At 43.8% G+C, this 20,619-nt stretch overlaps 1 protein-coding gene across 1 annotated transcript in view; it reads right to left on the bottom strand.

Annotated features, from left to right (window-relative positions):
* Positions 1 to 2,172: 2,172 nt before the first annotated feature.
* The window catches only part of LOC126354553 (trypsin alpha-3-like), a 51,354-nt gene continuing 32,907 nt past the window's right edge, over positions 2,173 to 20,619 (bottom strand). The window contains exon 2 of the mRNA XM_050004295.1: positions 2,173 to 4,753. Coding sequence (XP_049860252.1) covers positions 4,394 to 4,753 — 360 coding nt within the window. The 3' untranslated portion in view covers positions 2,173 to 4,393. The remainder of the gene's footprint in view (positions 4,754 to 20,619) is intronic.

Here is a 20,619-nt window from a genome sequence, read left to right as displayed (position 1 = left end):
TAGTTGGGTCACTCTGATGCAATATCTCACAACCATTTACTTATATAAAATAAATATCTTAAAATTTCAAGGCTGTATTAACTTTATTCAGATGACAAATATTAACATTTATCGATTTTTTTAATGTGATACTTAAAGCTACAAGAAGAAGCCCATAAATTTTATCAGTTTCATTCTGTTTCTAAAATTCAAATTTTAACTTATTCAAGTGCAATGTAACAAGTGTTTCAAGTTAAATGAACATATTCAAGTTTCAAATTTTGCGCCTTCGGAGTGTGACGACTGTAAATAGCAAATAATAGAGTTGAAGTTTAGGAGGTATTTCTCAAGGTGAGTTAGTCACGTTTCGTGTTCCAGTGGTGAATACACTCATTATGACGCTCTAAGATAGCTTTCAAGGACTTAATAATGTTGCCTTGATTCTCAAGTCCGAATTTTAGACGATATGAAAGGCAAACAAAGTCGTAGCGGGGTCACGCTCCTTCGCAGACGCGACCAGACTCACGTAAGAACAGAGGGCGATAGGGTCGTTATAAGTCCTTCTTACTTTTCATCTATCAACCTTCCCCTCTCCGCACAGATCTAGCTTGTCACCTTAGCTCTTGATATTTATACATTTGGTTCTCCATTGCGGAAAACACATGCTTTCGCGTGTGTTTAAAACTGTAACGTTAGTCTACACTGCTTAAATTGTACTTCCCTCAAGCATATAATTCCCATCATTCAGACCACTTGGAAATCTTTAAAGAAATGTGTGATACTTTCTTCACTCCCTTATCCACTGGCGCTCAAGTTTCATTACGTTCGCTCTGCACTGGGCAGGTCTGAGGTCTTGATGTCCTCAGCCGCTCTTTCCCTTCAACTGCATTTCTTTTAGAGTATAGCTTCTGAATGCATCATCTATATCCTGCGTATCATCTAACTCACTTAGACCTAAACCTTGTTACAACGAAGTAACTCATCCAATACTCCATAAAAGCTGAGACATACAGATTGTATGTTTCCACAGAAGAACTTAACACTGTCTTTTGTTTGCCATAACACATTGGAAACTAAAAAAACGATGGCTTATTCATAGCGCCTATGAAACATCGGCATATAGGCCACGTATTTAGCTGTTCAAAACAACTCTTCTTTTATATGAATGCGAGGTGTCTGTTCTTTCGGATATGTCCGAAAGAACAAACAACGCTCATTCATATAATTTGTTCCCCTTGACAGGCAGTGAATCGACCACCTGCAGTACGGATGCAAAATTGCGTTACACCTTCTGTGGGAATCTTGATGTAGCAAACGTAGGGGACATGCACAGGGACTGGGGGATAGGTGGCACCAGGTAGGCCTGTGGGTCGGGCGAGAGGCGTGCCGAGATGTTTCTCGCAATTGCGATAAACACTGTATGCGGGTGGTGCATTAGTTAACGCAACTGACAGTAAGTAGGAGATCCTGGGATCGAAACCTGGAGCGGCACATATTTGCACTTGTCGTCGCTGATTCTGCATAACGTCAAAATGCAGATGACGCCAATAGCTCCTTTCCTTTCTCCCCACCTCCTAACCCTTCCAACTTCGATTTCCATGACGCTTTTAATTTAAAATGAGGGTAAGATATAATGTTGAATCGTTTCTACTAATACTATTTACAGCTCAGGTGTGCGTACTTTCACACAGATACCTGTGGCTCTGCCCACACATTCCCACGATTATTTCGACTACGCCATCGAATTTCACTGCAAAGTGCTTACACGTCTTCTGTACAGTGCCGATCTCTCTCCAGCAGATTTCCGTATCTTCGAGTTGTCGAGTTGCTTCGAAAGAAGAGGTGCACGTCTGGGTACAATCATAGCTCCGCAGGCAACAGGAAACATTTACCATTAAGACACTGACCGACTTGTCTCACAGTGGGATAAACGAGTTAACAGTTACGACGATTGCTTTTGAAATAATAAACGGTGTACTTACTTTTTTCTCCATCCGCCTTGTTTCCATCTGCCTGCCCATTACATTTAGTTGCGTATTTAGGTATGAATATCTCTCTGTTTAAAAACAAATTGTAAAAATTAGTAATGTTTCAGGATCTCGTATGTTTGAGTATCTACATTGTGATCCTTATGGGACAGATAGACGGGAAGGTGAGATAGGGAGGAGTAAAATAGAACACATGGTGCTTTAACTACAAATGGCTCTGAGCAGTATGGGACTTAACTGCCGAGGTCATCAGTCCTTTAATTACATCTGACCATTTTAGTTATTGGTAACACCATTCGAATCAGAAATATCATCACTTATTTAAGAAATAAGAAGGTAGAAATGGCTTTAGAGCTGGAAAACAGATTTATCGAAAAATGGGAGAGAGGTAGAGAGGAAGAATGTGTAAAGTACAAATGGATAAAATTGAGGGAAGGGCTCGTGGACTTCGCCAAAGAAGTACTCGGAACTTCAGTGTCCAAAAGTATCAGGAAAGAATGGACAACGAAAACACGTTGAAAAAGGTGGGACAAACGAGAAATTGGAAAAATGTGGAAAATGAAGAGGGCAAAAAGAGGCACATAAAACTGAATAAAGGATTAAGAAGAGGGACTGAAGAAGCAAGAGAAAGATGCAATGAAAGGTAAATGCGAGGAAACAGAGAAAATAGAGAGAGTGGAAAACTATGAAATGATGTACAAATAAGCTAGATAGAAAGTAAAAAAAATTACACGGAAATAGAATGAGTGTACGGTACATTAGCAGAAGAATAACACGATGTTGTGAGCAGATGCGTGAAATACCAAGTGAAATCAAGCTTGAAAAGGAGGAATGTGTATTGCAAGATGGAAAGGGGCACAGCGTCTTGGAAGCAAAAGCAGAACAGGCACTTAAGAAGATGAAGAATCGGAAGGCAGCTGCAATTAGTAACTTGCCAGCAGAAGTGTTGAAGAGGTTGGGAAATAGGAGAAATAAGGAAACAGTCTACCTCTGTAATAATATATAAGAAAAATAGGAATGATCAGATGATTTTCTTGTAAGAGAAAGAGAGAAGAGAGAAATACCAAAAAATTAGAAAATCGTAGGACTATCAGCCTGATTTCTCATGCAGCTAAAGTATTGCCGAGAATGTTGAACAGAAGGCTATATGGAAAGTTAGAAGGATGGACTGGGCAGGAACAGCTCGGATTTAGAAGAGGAAAAGGAACAACAGATTCTGCTGGGATGTTAAGGATAATAGAGAAAGATGTATTGAGGAAGGTTGAGAAATTTATTGTGTTTCATTGATTTGGAAAAATATTTCGGCAGTCTACAAGGGAACAAGCTAATGGATATTTTGAAGAGGAAAGGAGTACACAGGAAACGGAGACGATTGGTTCAAAACCTACATTTACAACAGAAAGTAAGAATAAAGTTTGGAAATGACATGTCTGAAGGAAGCAGCACTGGAAAGGGCGTTAGACAAGGATGTTGTCTCTCCTTTTATTGCTAAACTTATACATGGAAGAGATTATTACGAAAGACTTAGATGGAAAAACAGGAGTGTCTATTGGTGGAAACAGAATAGAATGTATATGATTTGTTAATGAGATGACGCAGAAAGTAAACTAACTGTAAATAAAATCCTAAAAAATATGAATGACGCTTGTGTGTAATATGGGATGAGAGTTAATACGGTAAACACATACATTACGGTGATCGAAAAACGATGGAGATTTGCACATATTAAGATAGAGCAAGTTGTTTTAAGCCAAGTAAGAGGGTTTACTAAGATCTTGGAAGTATGATTACTGAATGCTTGAGATTCCATTAGGAGCTGGAACTCGTATTACTATAGCGAAAGAGGCATTCTGTAGAAAAAGGAGATTATTATGTGGCCAACTAGATAGAGGTATGAGGAAAAGGCTTGGCAACTGTTTCGCCTGAAACGTGGCGCCCTAGGGGGCAGAAACACGGAAACTGAGACGAAATGATGAGAAAGGGGCTAGAAGAATCTGAAATGTGCATGAGGAGGAGAGTGGTGAGGATAAGCTGGGTGGAAAGAGCAAGTAACGAAAGAATGTAGGAATGTGTTGGTGGGAGAAGAAGACTGCTGCAGGTTATAGTAGAAAGCAAGAAGATCTGGATGGGACATTCGACGAGACGGGAGTGCCTGCAAACAGACGGTTTGGCAGATTCAGTTCGTGACAGGAGATTGAGAGGAAGGAGGAGATGCAAGATGTTAGACGTCATAAAGGGATCTGGAAATTATGTGAACCAGAAGAGGATAGCAGAAGACAGGAGGGCACGCAGAACTGCCATGGAAAAAACTGCTTTTGGGTAGAACACTGGTCATGATGATTTCAGAAAACGCTTGTATCCATAATACTTTATTGAAATTCGATGTTTTTGGGTAGGCAAAATGACTCTGGACGAGGTGTACTTGACTATACACCCGTATGATCCTGAATCCAAGAACGCAGAGCAGCGACGCTGGAGTAGACGCCGGGGTATCCCAGCAGACCACATCCCGTGCCCCAAGAGACGATGCCATACTGGGTGGATCCCGCCCCCAGCGGTCCGCCGCTGTCTCCTTGGCACGAGTCCTTGCCGCCTTGCTCTACGCCCGCGCAGATCATGCGCTCCGTGACTCTGCCGCCGTAGGTTTTGTTGCACGACGAGCGCTCCTGGATCTTGACGGTGACGTATTGAAGTGTGCTGGAGATTGACCCTGTGTCTGTAGTGCCCCAACCGGTGACATTCATGGAGGTTCCAGCTGCTGGTTCAGATGTTCCCAGATTGACCGTCTGCAAATTATAAGAATACCATTTGGATACACCTTTGTTGGGAGAGAACATCATCGTTGGCAGAAAATAACCTTATTAAGTTATGGACGATGATATCCTTGTTGGAATTTATGTTATTTGGTAATCAAGAGTTCCTGATATAATTCAGGCTCTAGCTTCAGGCAATCTCGCTAAATGTAAGATTTCGTCGTAATGCAAGACACATATCTTCTTGTAGTTAACAATTTTTTTTTACTTGAATTTGTCTTAGACCAGCTATGACTGAAGAATATATGCTACTCACATTATCTCTTCCGGGGAAAGAAAGACAAGTGCAGAAAAGATAAGTGACAAGACATCAGATCAGTTCTTTGGTGCAAGCTATGAAATTCGGTAGTTGTTAGCTCCAAAGTCAGTCAACTTTTTTGTATATTTAGTGCACGTTTCCTAAACTTACACAGAAATAGGGACCTTCACATTCTCGAGGGCTGTTTGTTCTAACACTGTAATATATTTCTACACACGAAAATTGTGTGTGTGTGTGTGTGTGTGTGTGAACTACGAGCAGTCATTACAACCAAAGTTGAAGGTATCCGTTCACAAAAAAAACTACACTTAAATATATCTGTGGAACTTCTGGTGCAGTTTCAGCCAAACTTGGTACAAACACTGGTGAGCCAAAGCACTGTGACCACTATCTACCAGCAGACTGAGAGCCCTCTTCGTTATTCGAACGCGACGCGTTTTGGAAAGTACACGGTTCAGTCACATTAATGTGACCACCACCTATGTTCAACGTCAGTCTGCAATAACAACACAGACAGCAGTTGGCCACACTACCAGTGGAGAGAACGTACACTGAGGTGAGAAAAGTTATGGGACACTCTGTATCCGATTTACTTTGGCCCAGTGTAGCGCAGCTACGCGACCTCTATGTAGCATGGACTAAACAAGTCGCTGGAAGTTCCTGTAGAAATACTGAGCCGTGTTGCCTCTATAGCCGTCCTTTATTGCGTAAGTGTTGCTGGTGCAGGACAGATGTATCCCATAAGAGTTCAATAGGGTTCACGTCGGGTCATCTCGTTGTCCATATCATTTTCTCGAACTGTCCAGAATGTTCTTCAAACCACATAGTAACAATTCTGGCCCAGTGACATGGCGCAGCGTCAGCCATAAAAATTCCACCATTCTTTCGAACGTGAAGTCTATGAATGGCTGCAAAAGGTCTCCAAGTAGCCAAACACAATCATATTGTGTCAACGATTGGTTCAGTTAAACCAAAGGTTCCAGTCCATTAGATGAAAACACAGTTCACATCATTAAGGAGCCACCGCCAAAATGGTTCAAATGGCTCTATCAGACTTAACATCTCATTTCATCAGTCCCCTAGACTTAGAACTACTTAAACCTAACTAACCTAAGGACATCACACACATCCATGCCCGAGGCAGGATTCGAACTTGCGACCGGGAGCCACCACCAACTTACGGAGTACCTTGTTGCAGGCTTCAGTCCTTGGCTTGGGGGCGTGTGCCACATTCGAACGCTACCATTAGCTCTTACCAACTCAAATTTTCACTCATCGGATCAAGCCACGGTTTTTCAGCCGTCTAGCGTCCAACTGATGCGGTCAAACACTAGGAGAAGTACTGCTGATGATATCGTGCTGCAAGCAAGAGTACCAGCGTCTGTCTACTTCTGCCGTGTCCTATAACACCAAATTTGACGGAACTCTCGTAACGGATACATTCGTCGAATCACCCGCAATGATTTCTGCGGCTATTTCAAGCAGTGTTGTTTGTTTGTTACGATTTACAACTCTACCCAAACGCCGATGCTCTCGGTCGTTAAGTGGAGACCACCGGCCAATGCGTTTTCCATGATGAGAGGTAATGCCTCGAATGCGGTATTCTGCGATTATTCTTGACACTATGGATATCAGAATATTGAATTCCCTAACGAATTCCAAAATGGAATGTCTACATCTACATTTATACTCCGCAAGCCACCCAACGGTGTGTGGCGGAGGGCACTTTACGTGCCACTGTCATTACCTCTCTTTCCTGTTCCAGTCTCGTATGTTTCGCGGGAAGAACGACTGTCTGAAAGCCTCCGTGCGCGCTCTAATCTCTCTAATTTTCCATTTGTGATCTCCTCGAGAGGTATAATTAGGGGGATGCAATATATTCGATACCTCATCCAGAAACGCACCCTCTCGAAACCTGGCGAGCAAGCTACACCACGATGCAGAGCGCAGAGTTTGCCACTTGAGTTTGTTAAACATCTCCGTAACGCTATCACGGTTACCAAATAACCCTGTGACGAAACGCGCCGCTCTTCTTTGGATCTTATCTATCTCCTCCATCAACCCGATCTGGTACGGATCCCACACTGATGAGCAATACTCAAGTATAGGTCGAACGAGTTTTTTGTAAGCCACCTACTTTGTTAATGGACTACATTTTCTAAGGACTCTCCCAATGAATCTCAACCTGGTACCCGCCTTACCAACAATTAATTTTATATGATAATTCCACTTCAAATCGTTCCGCACGCATACTCCCAGATATTTAACAGAAGTAACTGCTACCACTGTTTGTTCCGCTATCATGTAATCATACAATCAAGGTACCTTCTTCATATAATCATCCGCTGCAGATCTTCCTGCATTTCGCTACAATTTTCTAATGCTGCAACTTCTCTGTATACTACAGCATCATCCGCGAAAAGCCGCATGGAACTTCCGACACTAGGTCATTTATACACTCCTGGAAATGGAAAAAAGAACACATTGACACCGGTGTGTCAGACCCACCGTACTTGCTCCGGACACTGCGAGAGGGCTGTACAAGCAATGATCACACGCACGGCACAGCGGACACACCAGGAACCGCGGTGTTGGCCGTCGAATGGCGCTAGCTGCGCAGCATTTGTGCACCGCCGCCGTCAGTGTCAGCCAGTTTGCCGTGGCATACGGAGCTCCATCGCACTCTTTAACACTGGTAGCATGCCGCGACAGCGTGGACGTGAACCGTATGTGCAGTTGACGGACTTTGAGCGAGGATGTATAGTGGGCATGCGGGAGGCCGGGTGGACGTACCGCCGAATTGCTCACAACGTGGGGCGTGAGGTCTCCACAGTACATCGATGTTGTCGCCATTGGTCGGCGGAAGGTGCACGTGCCCGTCGACCTGGGACCGGACCGCAGCGACGCACCGATGCACGCCAAGACCGTAGGATCCCACGCAGTGCCGTAGGGGACCGCACCGCCACTTCCCAGCAAATTAGGGACACTGTTGCTCCTGGGGTATCGGCGAGGACCATTCGCAACCGTCTCCAAGAAGCTGGGCTACGGTCCTACACACCGTTAGGCCGTCTTCCGCTCACGCCCCAACATCGTACAGCCCGCCTCCAGTGGTGTCGCGACAGGCGTGAATGGAGGGACGAATGGAGACGTGTCGTCTTCATCGATGAGAGTCGCTTCTGCCTTGGTGCCAATGATGGTCGTATGCGTGTTTGGCGCCGTGCAGGTGAGCGCCACAATCAGGACTGCATACGACCGAGGCACACAGGGCCAACACACGGCATCATGGTGTGGGGAGCGATCTCCTACACTGGCCGTACACCTCTGGTGATCGTCGAGGGGACACTGAATAGTGCACGGTACATCCAACCGTCATCGAACCCATCGTTCTACCATTCCTAGACCGGCAAGGGAACTTGCTGTTCCAACAGGACAATGCACGTCCGCATGTATCCCGTGCCACCCAACGTTCTCTAGAAGGTGTAAGTCAACTACCCTGGCCAGCAAGATCTCCGGATCTGTCCCCCATTGAGCATGTTTGGGACTGGATGAAGCGTCGTCTCACGCGGTCTGCACGTCCAGCACGAACGCTGGTCCAACTGAGGCGCCAGGTGGAAATGGCATGGCAAGCCGTTCCACAGGACTACATCCAGCATCTCTACGATCGTCTCCATGGGAGAATAGCAGCCTGCATTGCTGCGAAAGGTGGATATACACTGTACTAGTGCCGACATTGTGCATGCTCTGTTGCCTGTGTCTATGTGCCTGTGGTTCTGTCAGTGTGATCATGTGATTATCTGACCCCAGGAATGTGTCAATAAAGTTTCCCCTTCCTGGGACAATGAATTCACGGTGTTCTTATTTCAATTTCCAGGAGTGTATATATTGTGAAAAGCAATGGTCCCATAACACTCCCCAGTGGCACACCAGAGGTTACTTTAAAGTCTGTAGACGTCTCTCCATTGATAACAACATGCTGTGTTCTGTTTGCTAAAAACTCTTCAATCCAGCCACACAGCTGGTCTGATATTCTGTAGGCTCTTACTTTGTTTATCAAACGACAGTGCGGAACTGTATCGAACGCCTTCCGGAAGTCAAGAAAAATAGCATCTACCTGGGAGCCTGTATCTAATATTTTCTGGGTCTCATGAAGAAATAAAGCGAGTTGGGTCTCACACGATCGCTGTTTCCGGCATCCATGTTGATTCCTACAGAGTAGATTCTGGGTTTCCAAAAACGACATGATACTCGAGCAACAAACATGTTCTAAAATTCTACAACAGATCGACGTCAGAGATATAGGTCTATAGTTTTGCGCATCTGCTCGACGACCCTTCTTGAAGACTGGGACTACCTGTGCTCTTTTGCAATCATTTGAAACCCTCCGTTCCTCTAGAGACTTGCGGTACACGGCTGTTAGAAGGGGGGCAAGTTCTTTCGCGTACTCTGTGTAGAATCGAATTGGTATCCCGTCAGGTCCAGTGGACTTTCCTCTGTTGAGTGAATCCAGTTGCATGTCCCATGCATCGACTCCAGTCATGCGGCCTTATCACGTCGCAAACATTTCCACATGAATCACCTGGGTACAGGTAGCAGCTCCACTAATTCCGCCCCATTTTACACCTTGTGTACCGATACTACCGCCGTCTGCGTATGTGCATATCGCTATCCCATGTCTTTTGTCACCTCAGTGAACAGTATGTCAGGGGACATAGAAAACAGTTCAGTCATTGTCGTGGAAGCATTTCCTAAACTGCTAAGCTTGTATACTCTGCACTTGCTGCCCTGGTTAAAGTATACTGTGCATGGCGAAATGGTACTGCTGCGCAGGGTAGCCGCGCAGTGTAAGGAGTCTTGTCATGGATTTTTGCGATTCCCCCGACAGAGGTTCGAGTCCTCCCTCGGACATGGGTCTGTGTGTTGCACTTAGCGTACGTTAGTTTAAGTTAGATTAAGTAGTTTGTAAGCTTAGGGACCGATGACCTCATCAGTTTAGACCCTTAAAACCGTATCACATATTTCCAAATTTCTATTGGTGCTACATAAAACTGGTGTCGAGGCAACTACCCTGCACCATTGGCTATAAATGACAGGGATGAACGACGACTGTGGAGATGTGTATGGACGAATAAACGTGCAACTGTTGAGGGCATTATGGAGTGAAACGTCAGAAAGAAAACACCCTGTAATAGTCGTTAGAGTGTTGTGTTCTGCCGAGTGTTGCGTGACGTTCCCTAGGTGGCCTCGTTATTCCGCAAGGCACAATGGATCAACAGAAGTTTGCATCTATTCTTGTTAACCATGCTCACCCTATCTTCTAGTTATTTCTCCTTGGCACAATGCCACCTTCCAACAGACAGCTAAAAGTGTATACTCCTGGTTCGAGGAGCACCAGGATAGGTTGATCATACTTCTCTCTCCGTAGAAATCCCCATTTGTAAACCCAATTGGGAATCTGTGCTACCACCTCTATCGGTCTTTTCACCCCACAGATCCTCAACCGAGAACTGGCACTGGAATCGGCGTATCTCCACATCCTTGTCGGTACGTTCCACAATCTCACTGACTTTCTTCCTGCACGTCCCACTGTGACACAAACTGCAAAAGAGGTTTATTTAGATTTTTGACTGATAGTCGCATTTATGTGACTGGACAGTGTGTTTAAACGAACAGAGATGTATGAGGAATTAATTGAGTGATGATAGTGTTTGCAAAGGGGAAAATCTACTGAGAGGGACCATATTGCATGCTGTGAGTACGTGCAGAGAGTGGTTAAATGAAGGTGAAACAACGGGAAGCGACAAGGTTTGGGATGTCCATGACTCTTTAAAGAACGTGAAGGATAGAGGTTTTTCCACTCTATAAAGCAGGAAAGGCGGCAATCTGTGACAAATATGGCAACAGATTACAATGCTTGTGCACCAGCAACCGTTTCGCTGCACACTGTTCATCACATGTACTTGAACTTGGGGCACCATACCAATTGACCCAAAAACACGTACAATTACAACTACAGTGCCCATGAGTCCACTGAGACTGGAATCAGATTAAACGAGTATTCCGATTGATGTTCATGTCCATACTCCATCATCCAGGAGAACAGTTCGAAATATGTACCAGTATTGGGACAACATTCGTCTACCCCAAAGTACCGTCATCCAATATGGCGGCGATGACGTCATCCAATATGGTGGCGATGTATTCATTGAAGATGGTGGCTATGACGTCATCCAATATGGCTGCTTTTGGCGGGAAACTGCCACACCCCCCCCTCCTCTCCACTTACCGAGAACAATGGCGGGACGTTCAAATTCCAACGGGATAATGCATCACATGTAAGAAAATGGTGGGAAAGAAAGGTCACTTAGGCTACCTCCACTAACCTAAGTCACCCGACTGCCACCTCTTCCTAGGAACTGGCGCAAAGTTTGTATTTTTACTGTAAATAAAGGTTAATTCGCATATCTCTACTAAGCTAAGAAAATGGCGCAAAAGAAAAGACACTTGGACTAACCTAAGTCATCTGACCCCCACCTCCTCCTAAGGATTTGTGGGAAAAGGACTCGACCAATGCTGGACATAAGTCCTTATTTTGCATGCACCAGTTTTTATTTAAACAATTTCATGCAGCACAGCCATCCAGTGTGTTCACCATGAGGTCCAGACATCAACTGACCTAGTACGTAGTACCACCACCAAAGGGCACTCTCATCTGTGACGTAATCCAAGATGGGAAATGGCTGGAAACAGTGTTTTCACGACGATGTCTGGACTCTAACTGACCAAGTACACAGTGCCATCACCAGAGGGCTCTGTAGTCCAAGATGGTGGCCACGACGTCAGGTGATGATGCAAGTACCATTATCCAAGATGGCGGCAAACAGTGTGTTTACCACGAGGCCTAGTACATATTGCCACCACCAGAGAGCACTACTGTGACGTCAGCTGATGATGCGAGTACCATTACCCAAGATGGCGGCAAACTGTATTCACCACGTAATCTGGTATACAGTACTGGCACCATAGGGCACTGTCGTCCATGACGTCACTCAAGATGTTGGCACCTATTGTGTTCCCCACGTGGTCTAGAGCACAGCCAGAGCATGCTCCCATTACGTAATCCAAGATCGTCGCTCGCAGTACGCGAAACAAGTGTCACCCCTCGCCCCACCTCTAGTCAAGCGCTGAGAGAGATTCTGCAAAGCTTTCTCTCTCATGCGTTTCTAACGGGGCATGCACCACGTGTATAAGCCCGCGAGTGCGTGAATGTTGACGTCATGCCCCCTCTCCCGCACGCTCATACTGACCCCACATATGGTCTTCTAGAATTTTGCTAACGAATGTAGTGGAACACATGTGCCACATAGCGCATCGAACGTATAAATTACCCAAGTACTTAATTCCAATCCAGTTTTAATTATATTTGATAACTGAATGTCTCACTTGGAGATTCAATGACCAAATGAAAAGTTCGAGGTTCTCCCACTAGGAGTGCAGTCATCAATCATTGATGATGTAGTACACCCCATCCCTAAAATGCTGCACTCCTATTGGTTACTGCACCAGTGAAGTGATTCGACGGCATAGAAGCTATATAAGCCAAAGCACAATCAAATTCGCCCTCAGTCTGTTTCTGTAGTTCTACGAGTTTGTCACAGGTAAATCATCGTAATTTCACCATCATCATGAAGCATACCAGTAACACCAGCAGCGACAGCAGCAGCGGCCAACGCCGTCGAGGAGATTAAGATCAATTACCTGGTAAGTACTTTATCAGTGTTCAAATATCCGTTTGAGTCACAGTCCACTGACTACTTCGCCCTTTAAGAGATTCTGTGTCTCTGTTATGTGTTTTCTGTGTTTATCAAATGTCTGTTTTGGGCACAGTACATAGACTGCTACGCCCTTTAAAGGATTGTGTGTTATATCTGTTTTGGACCGCAGTCTACCCAGACTGCTGGGCCCTTTAACGGATTGTGTGTTTTATATCTTTTCGACCACAGTTCACAGGCTGATGCACCCTTTAACAGATTCGATCTCTGTGTTATGTGTCATAACTGTTTGGGCCACAGTCCAAAGACTGCTGCGCCCTTTAAGATATTGTGTGTGTGTGTGTGTGTGTGTGTGTGTGTGTGTGTGTGTGTGTGTGTGTGCATGCTGCAGAGATTTTGTTTCCATATTAGATATTATACTCAGTCTTTTCCATCTTTCTAGAATTCATGCCTCACATGTTAGCTGAGCTAGCCCATCAGCTAGAGGTCGAGAGGGCTGAAGCACAGCACGAATGTAAGTACATTTGCAAAACGTAGTTCTTAGATAAAAAAATTTCGTGTAGCATACATTTGCTTTTTCCAGTGTCTAGATTGAGCTGCCTGAGACATATTCTTTTCTTTTCTTTCTAGATGATTCACTGAATACGGAGGGAGCCACTGAGAGTGTCATGTGCTGATGAGTTGATCAAGTCATGGAGCTAGAGTGGAGAAGGTGAATATTTTTGAACTTTATCATTACAGCAAATAATTACTATTATTTAGTCTTATTATTTATTGTTTTATATCTAGATCATTAAAATAATTTTTTCTTATTTATGTTCAGGCATATCATATGAATAAATGGTAACTGATTGAAACCCTCAGCTGCTGGTAGATGTTGTTGATATACCTTAATAGGGACAGCTGAAAATGTGTGCCCTGACCAGGACACAAACCCAGGATCCCCTGCTGACATGGTGGACACTCTATCCATCTGAGCCACTGAGGAGACAGATAAATAGCGTGACTGTACGGACTTATACCTTGCACACTTCCGTGAGACTCACATTTCTAACTGTCCACAATCTACGTATGTAATGTTTCTGCTAGATATTTGTGCGACCACTCATTACTAGTGCACACTACGATGACGATTCCTGTAAGAGTTCGGGCAACCTGTACGCATTCACACAGACATTTAGCTATATGTGAAGATAGTAACTGTTCTCAAAAGAACAGATACCATTGATGACCGTGCAGATTCTCTAGAATAAATGATAATTAACTGAAACCCTCACCTGCTGACAGGTGTTGCAGATATACCTCGATGGGGACAGCTGAAAATGTAAGATTCCGGGTTTGAGTCATGGTTGGGTCACACATTTTCAGCTGTCCCTATCAAGGAATATCAACAAACCTGTGGGCAGCTGAGGGTTTAAATTAATTATCATTTATTCTAGAGAAACTGCATGGTCATCAATGATATCTGTTCTTTCGAGAACAGTTACTATCTTCATATATGGTTAAATGGCTACCTGGCCATTGAGCTTCATCTGTGCGTATGCGCACAGGTTGCGCGAACTCTTACAGGAATTGTGACCTTAGTGTGCGTGAGTTTTGAGTGGATTCAAATGGTTCAAATGGCTCTGAGCACTATGGGACTCAACTGTTGTGGTCATCAGTCCCCTAGAACTTAGAACTACTTAAACCTAACTAATCTAAGGACATCACACACATCCATGACCGGGGCAGGATTCGAACCTGCGACCGTAGCAGTCTCACGGTTCCGGACTGCGCACCTAGAACCGCGAGACCACCGCGGCTGGCTTTGAGTGGATATGCAAATATCTATCAGGAACATTACATATGTAGATTGTGGACAGTTGGAAATGTGGGTCACATGAGAAGCATCCAAGGGATAAGTCCCTGCAGTCACCATTTTCATCTGTGTCCTCAGTGGATCAGATGGATAGAACATCTCCCATATAAGCAGGAGATCCTGGGTTAGATTCACGGTTGGGGAGCACATTTTAAGCTGTCTCCTTGAAGGTAAATCAACAACACCTGTCAGCAGCTTAGGGTTTCAATTAATTATCATTTATTCTAGAGAAGCTGCACGGTCATCATTGGTATATGTTCTTTCAAGAACAGTTACTATCTTCTTATATCACATGAAGTACATCGTGTATGTAGAGCGGTGCTTGCAGCTGCGGGAATTTGCCGAACACCACAGAGACATGCTGTGCCGTATGTAGCGCCAAACACAGCTGCGCGAGAGGCTGCAGCAGAACCTGCCGTGCAGCCCCGCAAGCCCTCTGGCAGAAGAAAACGAACAAGGGAATATGTCTCCCACCTTACCAGTCGGTAATGGGGACATCAGACTCCGTGGTCCATCGCCATAGCCTGATTGCTCCCACCGAGCATAACTGCCTCTGCCTCCTCAGACAGTTCGCCTCTGCCGTCAATTAAAGGTGTGTGTACCAAGGTGCATACCCCTCCCTACAGCTGACGCACCCTCACCAGCATCATTATCGATGGGCTGAACTCCTAGTTGTAGTAGTAGTACTAGTAATATTGATTAACGTTTGGTTAGCGGCAGTGCTCTCCCCCATCCTATTGTTAGTGAAGGACATCAGAATAACCGTATAATGACCCCGCTATAATACTCAGCTGTTGCTAGGGCTTTTCAGGGGCGCATCTCGTTCACAAGTATTGAGAATCTAGCAGGATACCTCGATCCTGTTGGAGTTTTAGAAGTGTGCCTCTCCGTCTTTGAGACCGAGCTCCTCAAAATCCTAGACGATCCGAGATTTAACGCCATTAAATGCAGCGCAGTACTATGCTGCGAGTTGAATCACCCACATAAACATCCAGGTGGTGCAGGGACTACAACTCTGCACTATATTGAGGTATTAGTGGCATTCTTTCTCTGAGCACATCCATTGCTGAGTGGTATAATGAATCCACCTTCAGCGCTATTATGGCACGATTTTCAGAGATGGAAGTACACGGGTCAGCTAAAGCCATAAACCACACCTTGACATCCATATACGTGTCTATGATCCGGTAAATGGAGAGTCCAGTTACATTAAGCTCCCTAAAGATACAGCTACCAATAAGGCACACATTAACGTCGAAACTCAGTATGCTTGTTTTGTATGGTCAATCCTGGTTAGAGAGAGAAACTACAATTACAGAGGTCATACTGAGTGACCGAACAGTTACGAAGTCTGCGATATTAAGGCATCTTTTAACTTTGATGGTACAGAGTTCCCCGTAAAGATCCAGGACATACCTAAATTTGAGGTGCAGAATACCGGCATATCGGTTCACGTTTATGGCCTGGAGAAGAATAACCACGAGTCAGATGAGCAAGACAAGCACACCGTCGTCCGGCCCCCTCCATTCCTGCAGGTGAGCGAGAGCTGCATGTAAACATGCTGCTCACTATGTTTGGATCAATGATATGTCCTGACTCCTTTCCTCCCAACTATCAAAAAATCGCTATAAAAAGCATATTTGTTTAAGGTGTCTGAATTATAATTCATCAGAAGAGTTATTAACTAAACATCTATTAGATTGTGCTTCCAAGGACCTGGTATGTGTTATTATGCCCACAGAGGAAATTAACTTCAATAAATTTCAAAATGCTCACTACCAGCAGCGATGACCTTTTGTAGTGTATGCCAACTTTGAATGCCTGCTGGCTCCTATGACTCGTTGTGAAGGGAACCCCTTTGCCACACATACAACCTTCACACAAAAACATGTACCTTACGCAACAGCGTTCCAAGTTGTATGTGGACGTGATTCTAAACTTAATTGCTACAAGTCTTATGTCGGGGACGATCCTGGGGTTTGCTTCTCACTGAGCTTTAAAAACTTTCATGGGAAGTTGATAAGCTCTACAGCACCAACATTTATATGACCAAATCAAAGGAAGATGATGAAGTGTATGAAAAGGCGGTTAATTGTCATATTTATGGGCTACCGTTAGATAGAAAAGCGGAAACTCCCTGTAGGGATCACTGCCATCTTATTGGAAAGTTCCGCGGTGCAGCTCATAATGCCTGAAATTTGAAGTATAAGTTACCACGGCACATACCTGTCTTTTTTCATAATTTGAGAGGGTATGATGCTCATTTTCTCGTTGAGCACTTCGTTAATTTCGGTATGAAGAATGATCAGGTCAGTGTCCTCCCTGAAAGTGTTGAGAAGTACATTTATTTCTCAGAACGAATGACGCCAAAAATTACGCTCCGCTTCCTTGACTCTTTACGCTTTATGTAGACTTCACTCCAGAAACTCGAAACTTTAGCTCGGAATGATATACATATCACTCGATCTACATTTCCTGACGAGGAAAAGTTCCAACTTGCAACTAGGAAAGGAGATTTCGCATACTAGTATCACAGTATGGCAAAACTCAATGAAGCCAGGCTTCCCGACATATCTGCATTTACCAGTGCTGTCGATGTCGTAACTACAGCAGATTGTGAGCATGCCATAAATGTCTGGCGGAAATTCAACATTCCCAATTTGGGAGAATATGAAGACTATACATGGAGACAGATGTGCATTTGCTTGCAGATGTTTTCGAAAAGTTCCGGAGTGTACATTTGCCCACGTACTCTTTGGACCCCACCTTTTATTACACAGCACCTGGGGTGTCCTGGGAAACTATGCCCAAAAAACGGAGTGCAGCATCGAACATTTGACTGATGCTGCAATGCTTCTATTTTTTTGAGCGTGGGATCCATGGGGGATTTCAACAATCAATTCACAGGCATGCCGAGGCAAATAACCCGCAGATGGGTGGTAGCTTTAATGCATCCCTTGATTCGAGTTACATTATGTGTTTAGATGTGAAAAACTTATACGGGCACGCCAAGATGCAGCCACTGCTGGTTGATGGGTTTTGATTGGTGCCCGAAAACCAATTGAAGGGATTAGGTGGATTCTTATGTAGGGTATGTGCTTGAGGCAGACATCACATATCGTAAAAATTTGCAAGGAGAGACAAGTGACTTGGCGTTATGTCCAGAGAAACAAATTCCGTGAGGGACCACCATCCCTAAACTGATGCCTACTGTTGGAGATAATCAGAGGTATATTATTCATTATCGTAACCTCCAGCAGTGCCTCAGCTTAGGGATCAAGCTTGTTAGAATCACCTGGGCTATCTCCTTCAAGCAGTCCCCCTGGCTGAAGGAGTATATACCGAAAAGAGGGCGGTCGTGAGTAGTGATTTTGGAAAAATTACATTTTCGGGAAAACTATGCAGAATGTAAGAAATTAAGGCGATATTTTGATTAGAACCGCATGGGAAGGGCGTTATGTCGTGAGAAAGTGTATCGCCAAGCCAAATTTTAAGAGTGTCATCATCTTCAATGAAAACTTTGTTGCTGTGGTGATGTCGAAGACTGCGGTAGAATTTATGAATCCCATTTATTTGGCGATGTCCAAACTGGATATCTCCAAATTCTACATGTACCGCTTCCACTACGAGTTTGTGAAACTTCATTTCATAGAACCAAAGTTTATTTATATGGATACAGACAGCTTTATCAAGTGGATCAAGAACTGCGATCCATATGAAGTAATTAGGTATCATGGTAAAAAATTCGACACGTCTTGTTATGAGATCGATAATCCTTATGATATTGTTCCTAAAAACAGGAAGCTTATCGGTCTCATGAAAGATGAGGCGAATGGTTTACCAACTGTAGAGTTTGTGGGACTGAGGTCCAAAATGTATGCATATCGTACAATAGATGGAGGCACCCAGAGGCAGGTGAAGGGTGTTAGACATGTGGCATCTCGAGCTCTAACAGTTGAAGACTATATTCAGTACCTGTGTGGTCATACCGTTCAAGGCACTCCACCACACATAGTTCAGCAAATTAGTATTCGATCACGAGGTCACGAAGTTTACACTGCAATCTAAAGTCAGATTGTCTCCTCATGACGATAAAAGAGTCATTTGTCAGGATGGGGTGGAAACCCTGCCATACTCACACAATTTACTTGAATTGAATGTATGGCGGGGGGACTCAGATTGAGAGACAGAGAGAGTGAGTGTGTGACTGGGGTGAGGGGATTAATGCATCAAATAGTATGGCTCTTTTATCATAGTGTAATTATTGATTGTGAGTGTGATGTGTGTGTGTGTGTGTGTGTGTGTGTATGTGGGGGTGTAAAAATATGTATGAAAGTGTGTGCGTATGTGTGTGTGAGAGAGTGTAAAATATGTATCAATGTGTGCGACAAGTTGGAGCCACTCAATTAATTAATTATTTCATGGAAAATGTCTACTTCAAAACAAAACAAAATTACAGCCATTTAGTTAAGTAGGAGAACGTTAATTCACAAAGCAACTCTGTTCAATATAGTCTGTTGGGATGGTATTTCTTTAGTAATAGTATTTAGCGTGTAAGTAAGTTAGACAATATCTCTGCTTTAGTTTTAAGTGTGGCTCTATAACCGACATTCCCTTCGATGAATCTCCAACATGTGTTGGATTCTAGTAATAATAATAAGTTAAGAGTATCACTGCTTTGAACAGAAATATATCTCGCACATCACAAATTAAATTGTTAACTCAAGAACTGAACTCAGATGAATAAAGGGGAAAAAATTCGTTACCCTACATCACTGTTCTCATTAAAAAAAATTAATCATTATGTTTTTGCCAAAATATATACGTTTGAACACTCTGCAGTTACATCTGCATTGCACCGCACACCTACATGACGTACTGCCTTGAATACACACATTTTCAGAGACTTCCCTGCAGATTAGGGGTGAGGAATGTGAAAGCGCACCTATTAATAGCACAGGTAACGCTACTCCCCCTGCTGACAGCACACAAAGACTGTGGTAAGGGAGTCAGACAGTACCAGTGGAATGCATGTATAGATGGAGGCAGGTACAGTATCACTGATAAACTTACTTGCTAAGAACGTAGGTGTCAAAAAGAATAAAATATACAAGGATTGTTAGGGAAGAAAAATTATTTATTTCTCATCCAGAGTAAAAGTAATTTTACATTTTCATAAGCAGATACAACAGCACTTTTTTGATGCATGTTCTTGAGTCGATGGATACAAAGACAGCCATAGACTTCCAGGTCTTGAATAGTAACAAATTTAAAGCTTCGATGCATCCATGAGATCTTGTCCTTCCCCTTCACGTAAACGGTGGTGTCCACCATATCTTTATAGGATATGCCAGGATCATCCCAGTGAATTCCATTGTAGAAAAGGGTTAACCACTTTGCGCTCTTCCTTATCTTAGTACACCTCACTTGCTTGAATGATCTTGGTGATGCAATGATTGCAGAGGATGTCTCTATTATTCCAGCATGTTGTGTGTACGCTACAAACGCAACATCTAAAGTACGAATTGTCTATGCTCACCATCATAGAAACCCTGAGCGTTCACAATGACGTTCACACCATGACATGTCATCATGAAATGCTCTAGGTACGGTGCAGTACCTATTCATTTATACAACTCGCTTTACCACACCTGCGAGAGGGCAGTAGTTGATCACACAGTCATATAGAGCTACAGTATTTGTCGATGATTCAAATTCAGTTCGCACATCTATAGGTCCAGACTTAATTATCTCATTCTGTTTCAAGCAGTCTATAATGGTGATCGGTGAAAGCTCTTTGAACTTACGCGGACTGAGTAGACACCCACCCCCCTCTCCTTCCGCAATTTCATAGTAAGAAGCACGAAACCTTGCATGCATGTCATACACTAGACTGTATATATTTTGATTCAAATGGAGATGTAGATTATCATATGGGTAGAATTCTGAATTG

This window comes from Schistocerca gregaria, chromosome 3 (genome assembly GCF_023897955.1).
Source record: "Schistocerca gregaria isolate iqSchGreg1 chromosome 3, iqSchGreg1.2, whole genome shotgun sequence".
NCBI lineage: Eukaryota > Metazoa > Arthropoda > Insecta > Orthoptera > Acrididae > Schistocerca > Schistocerca gregaria.
Note: the sequence above shows the minus strand (reverse complement) of the source record. Positions and strands in the feature narration are given on the sequence as shown.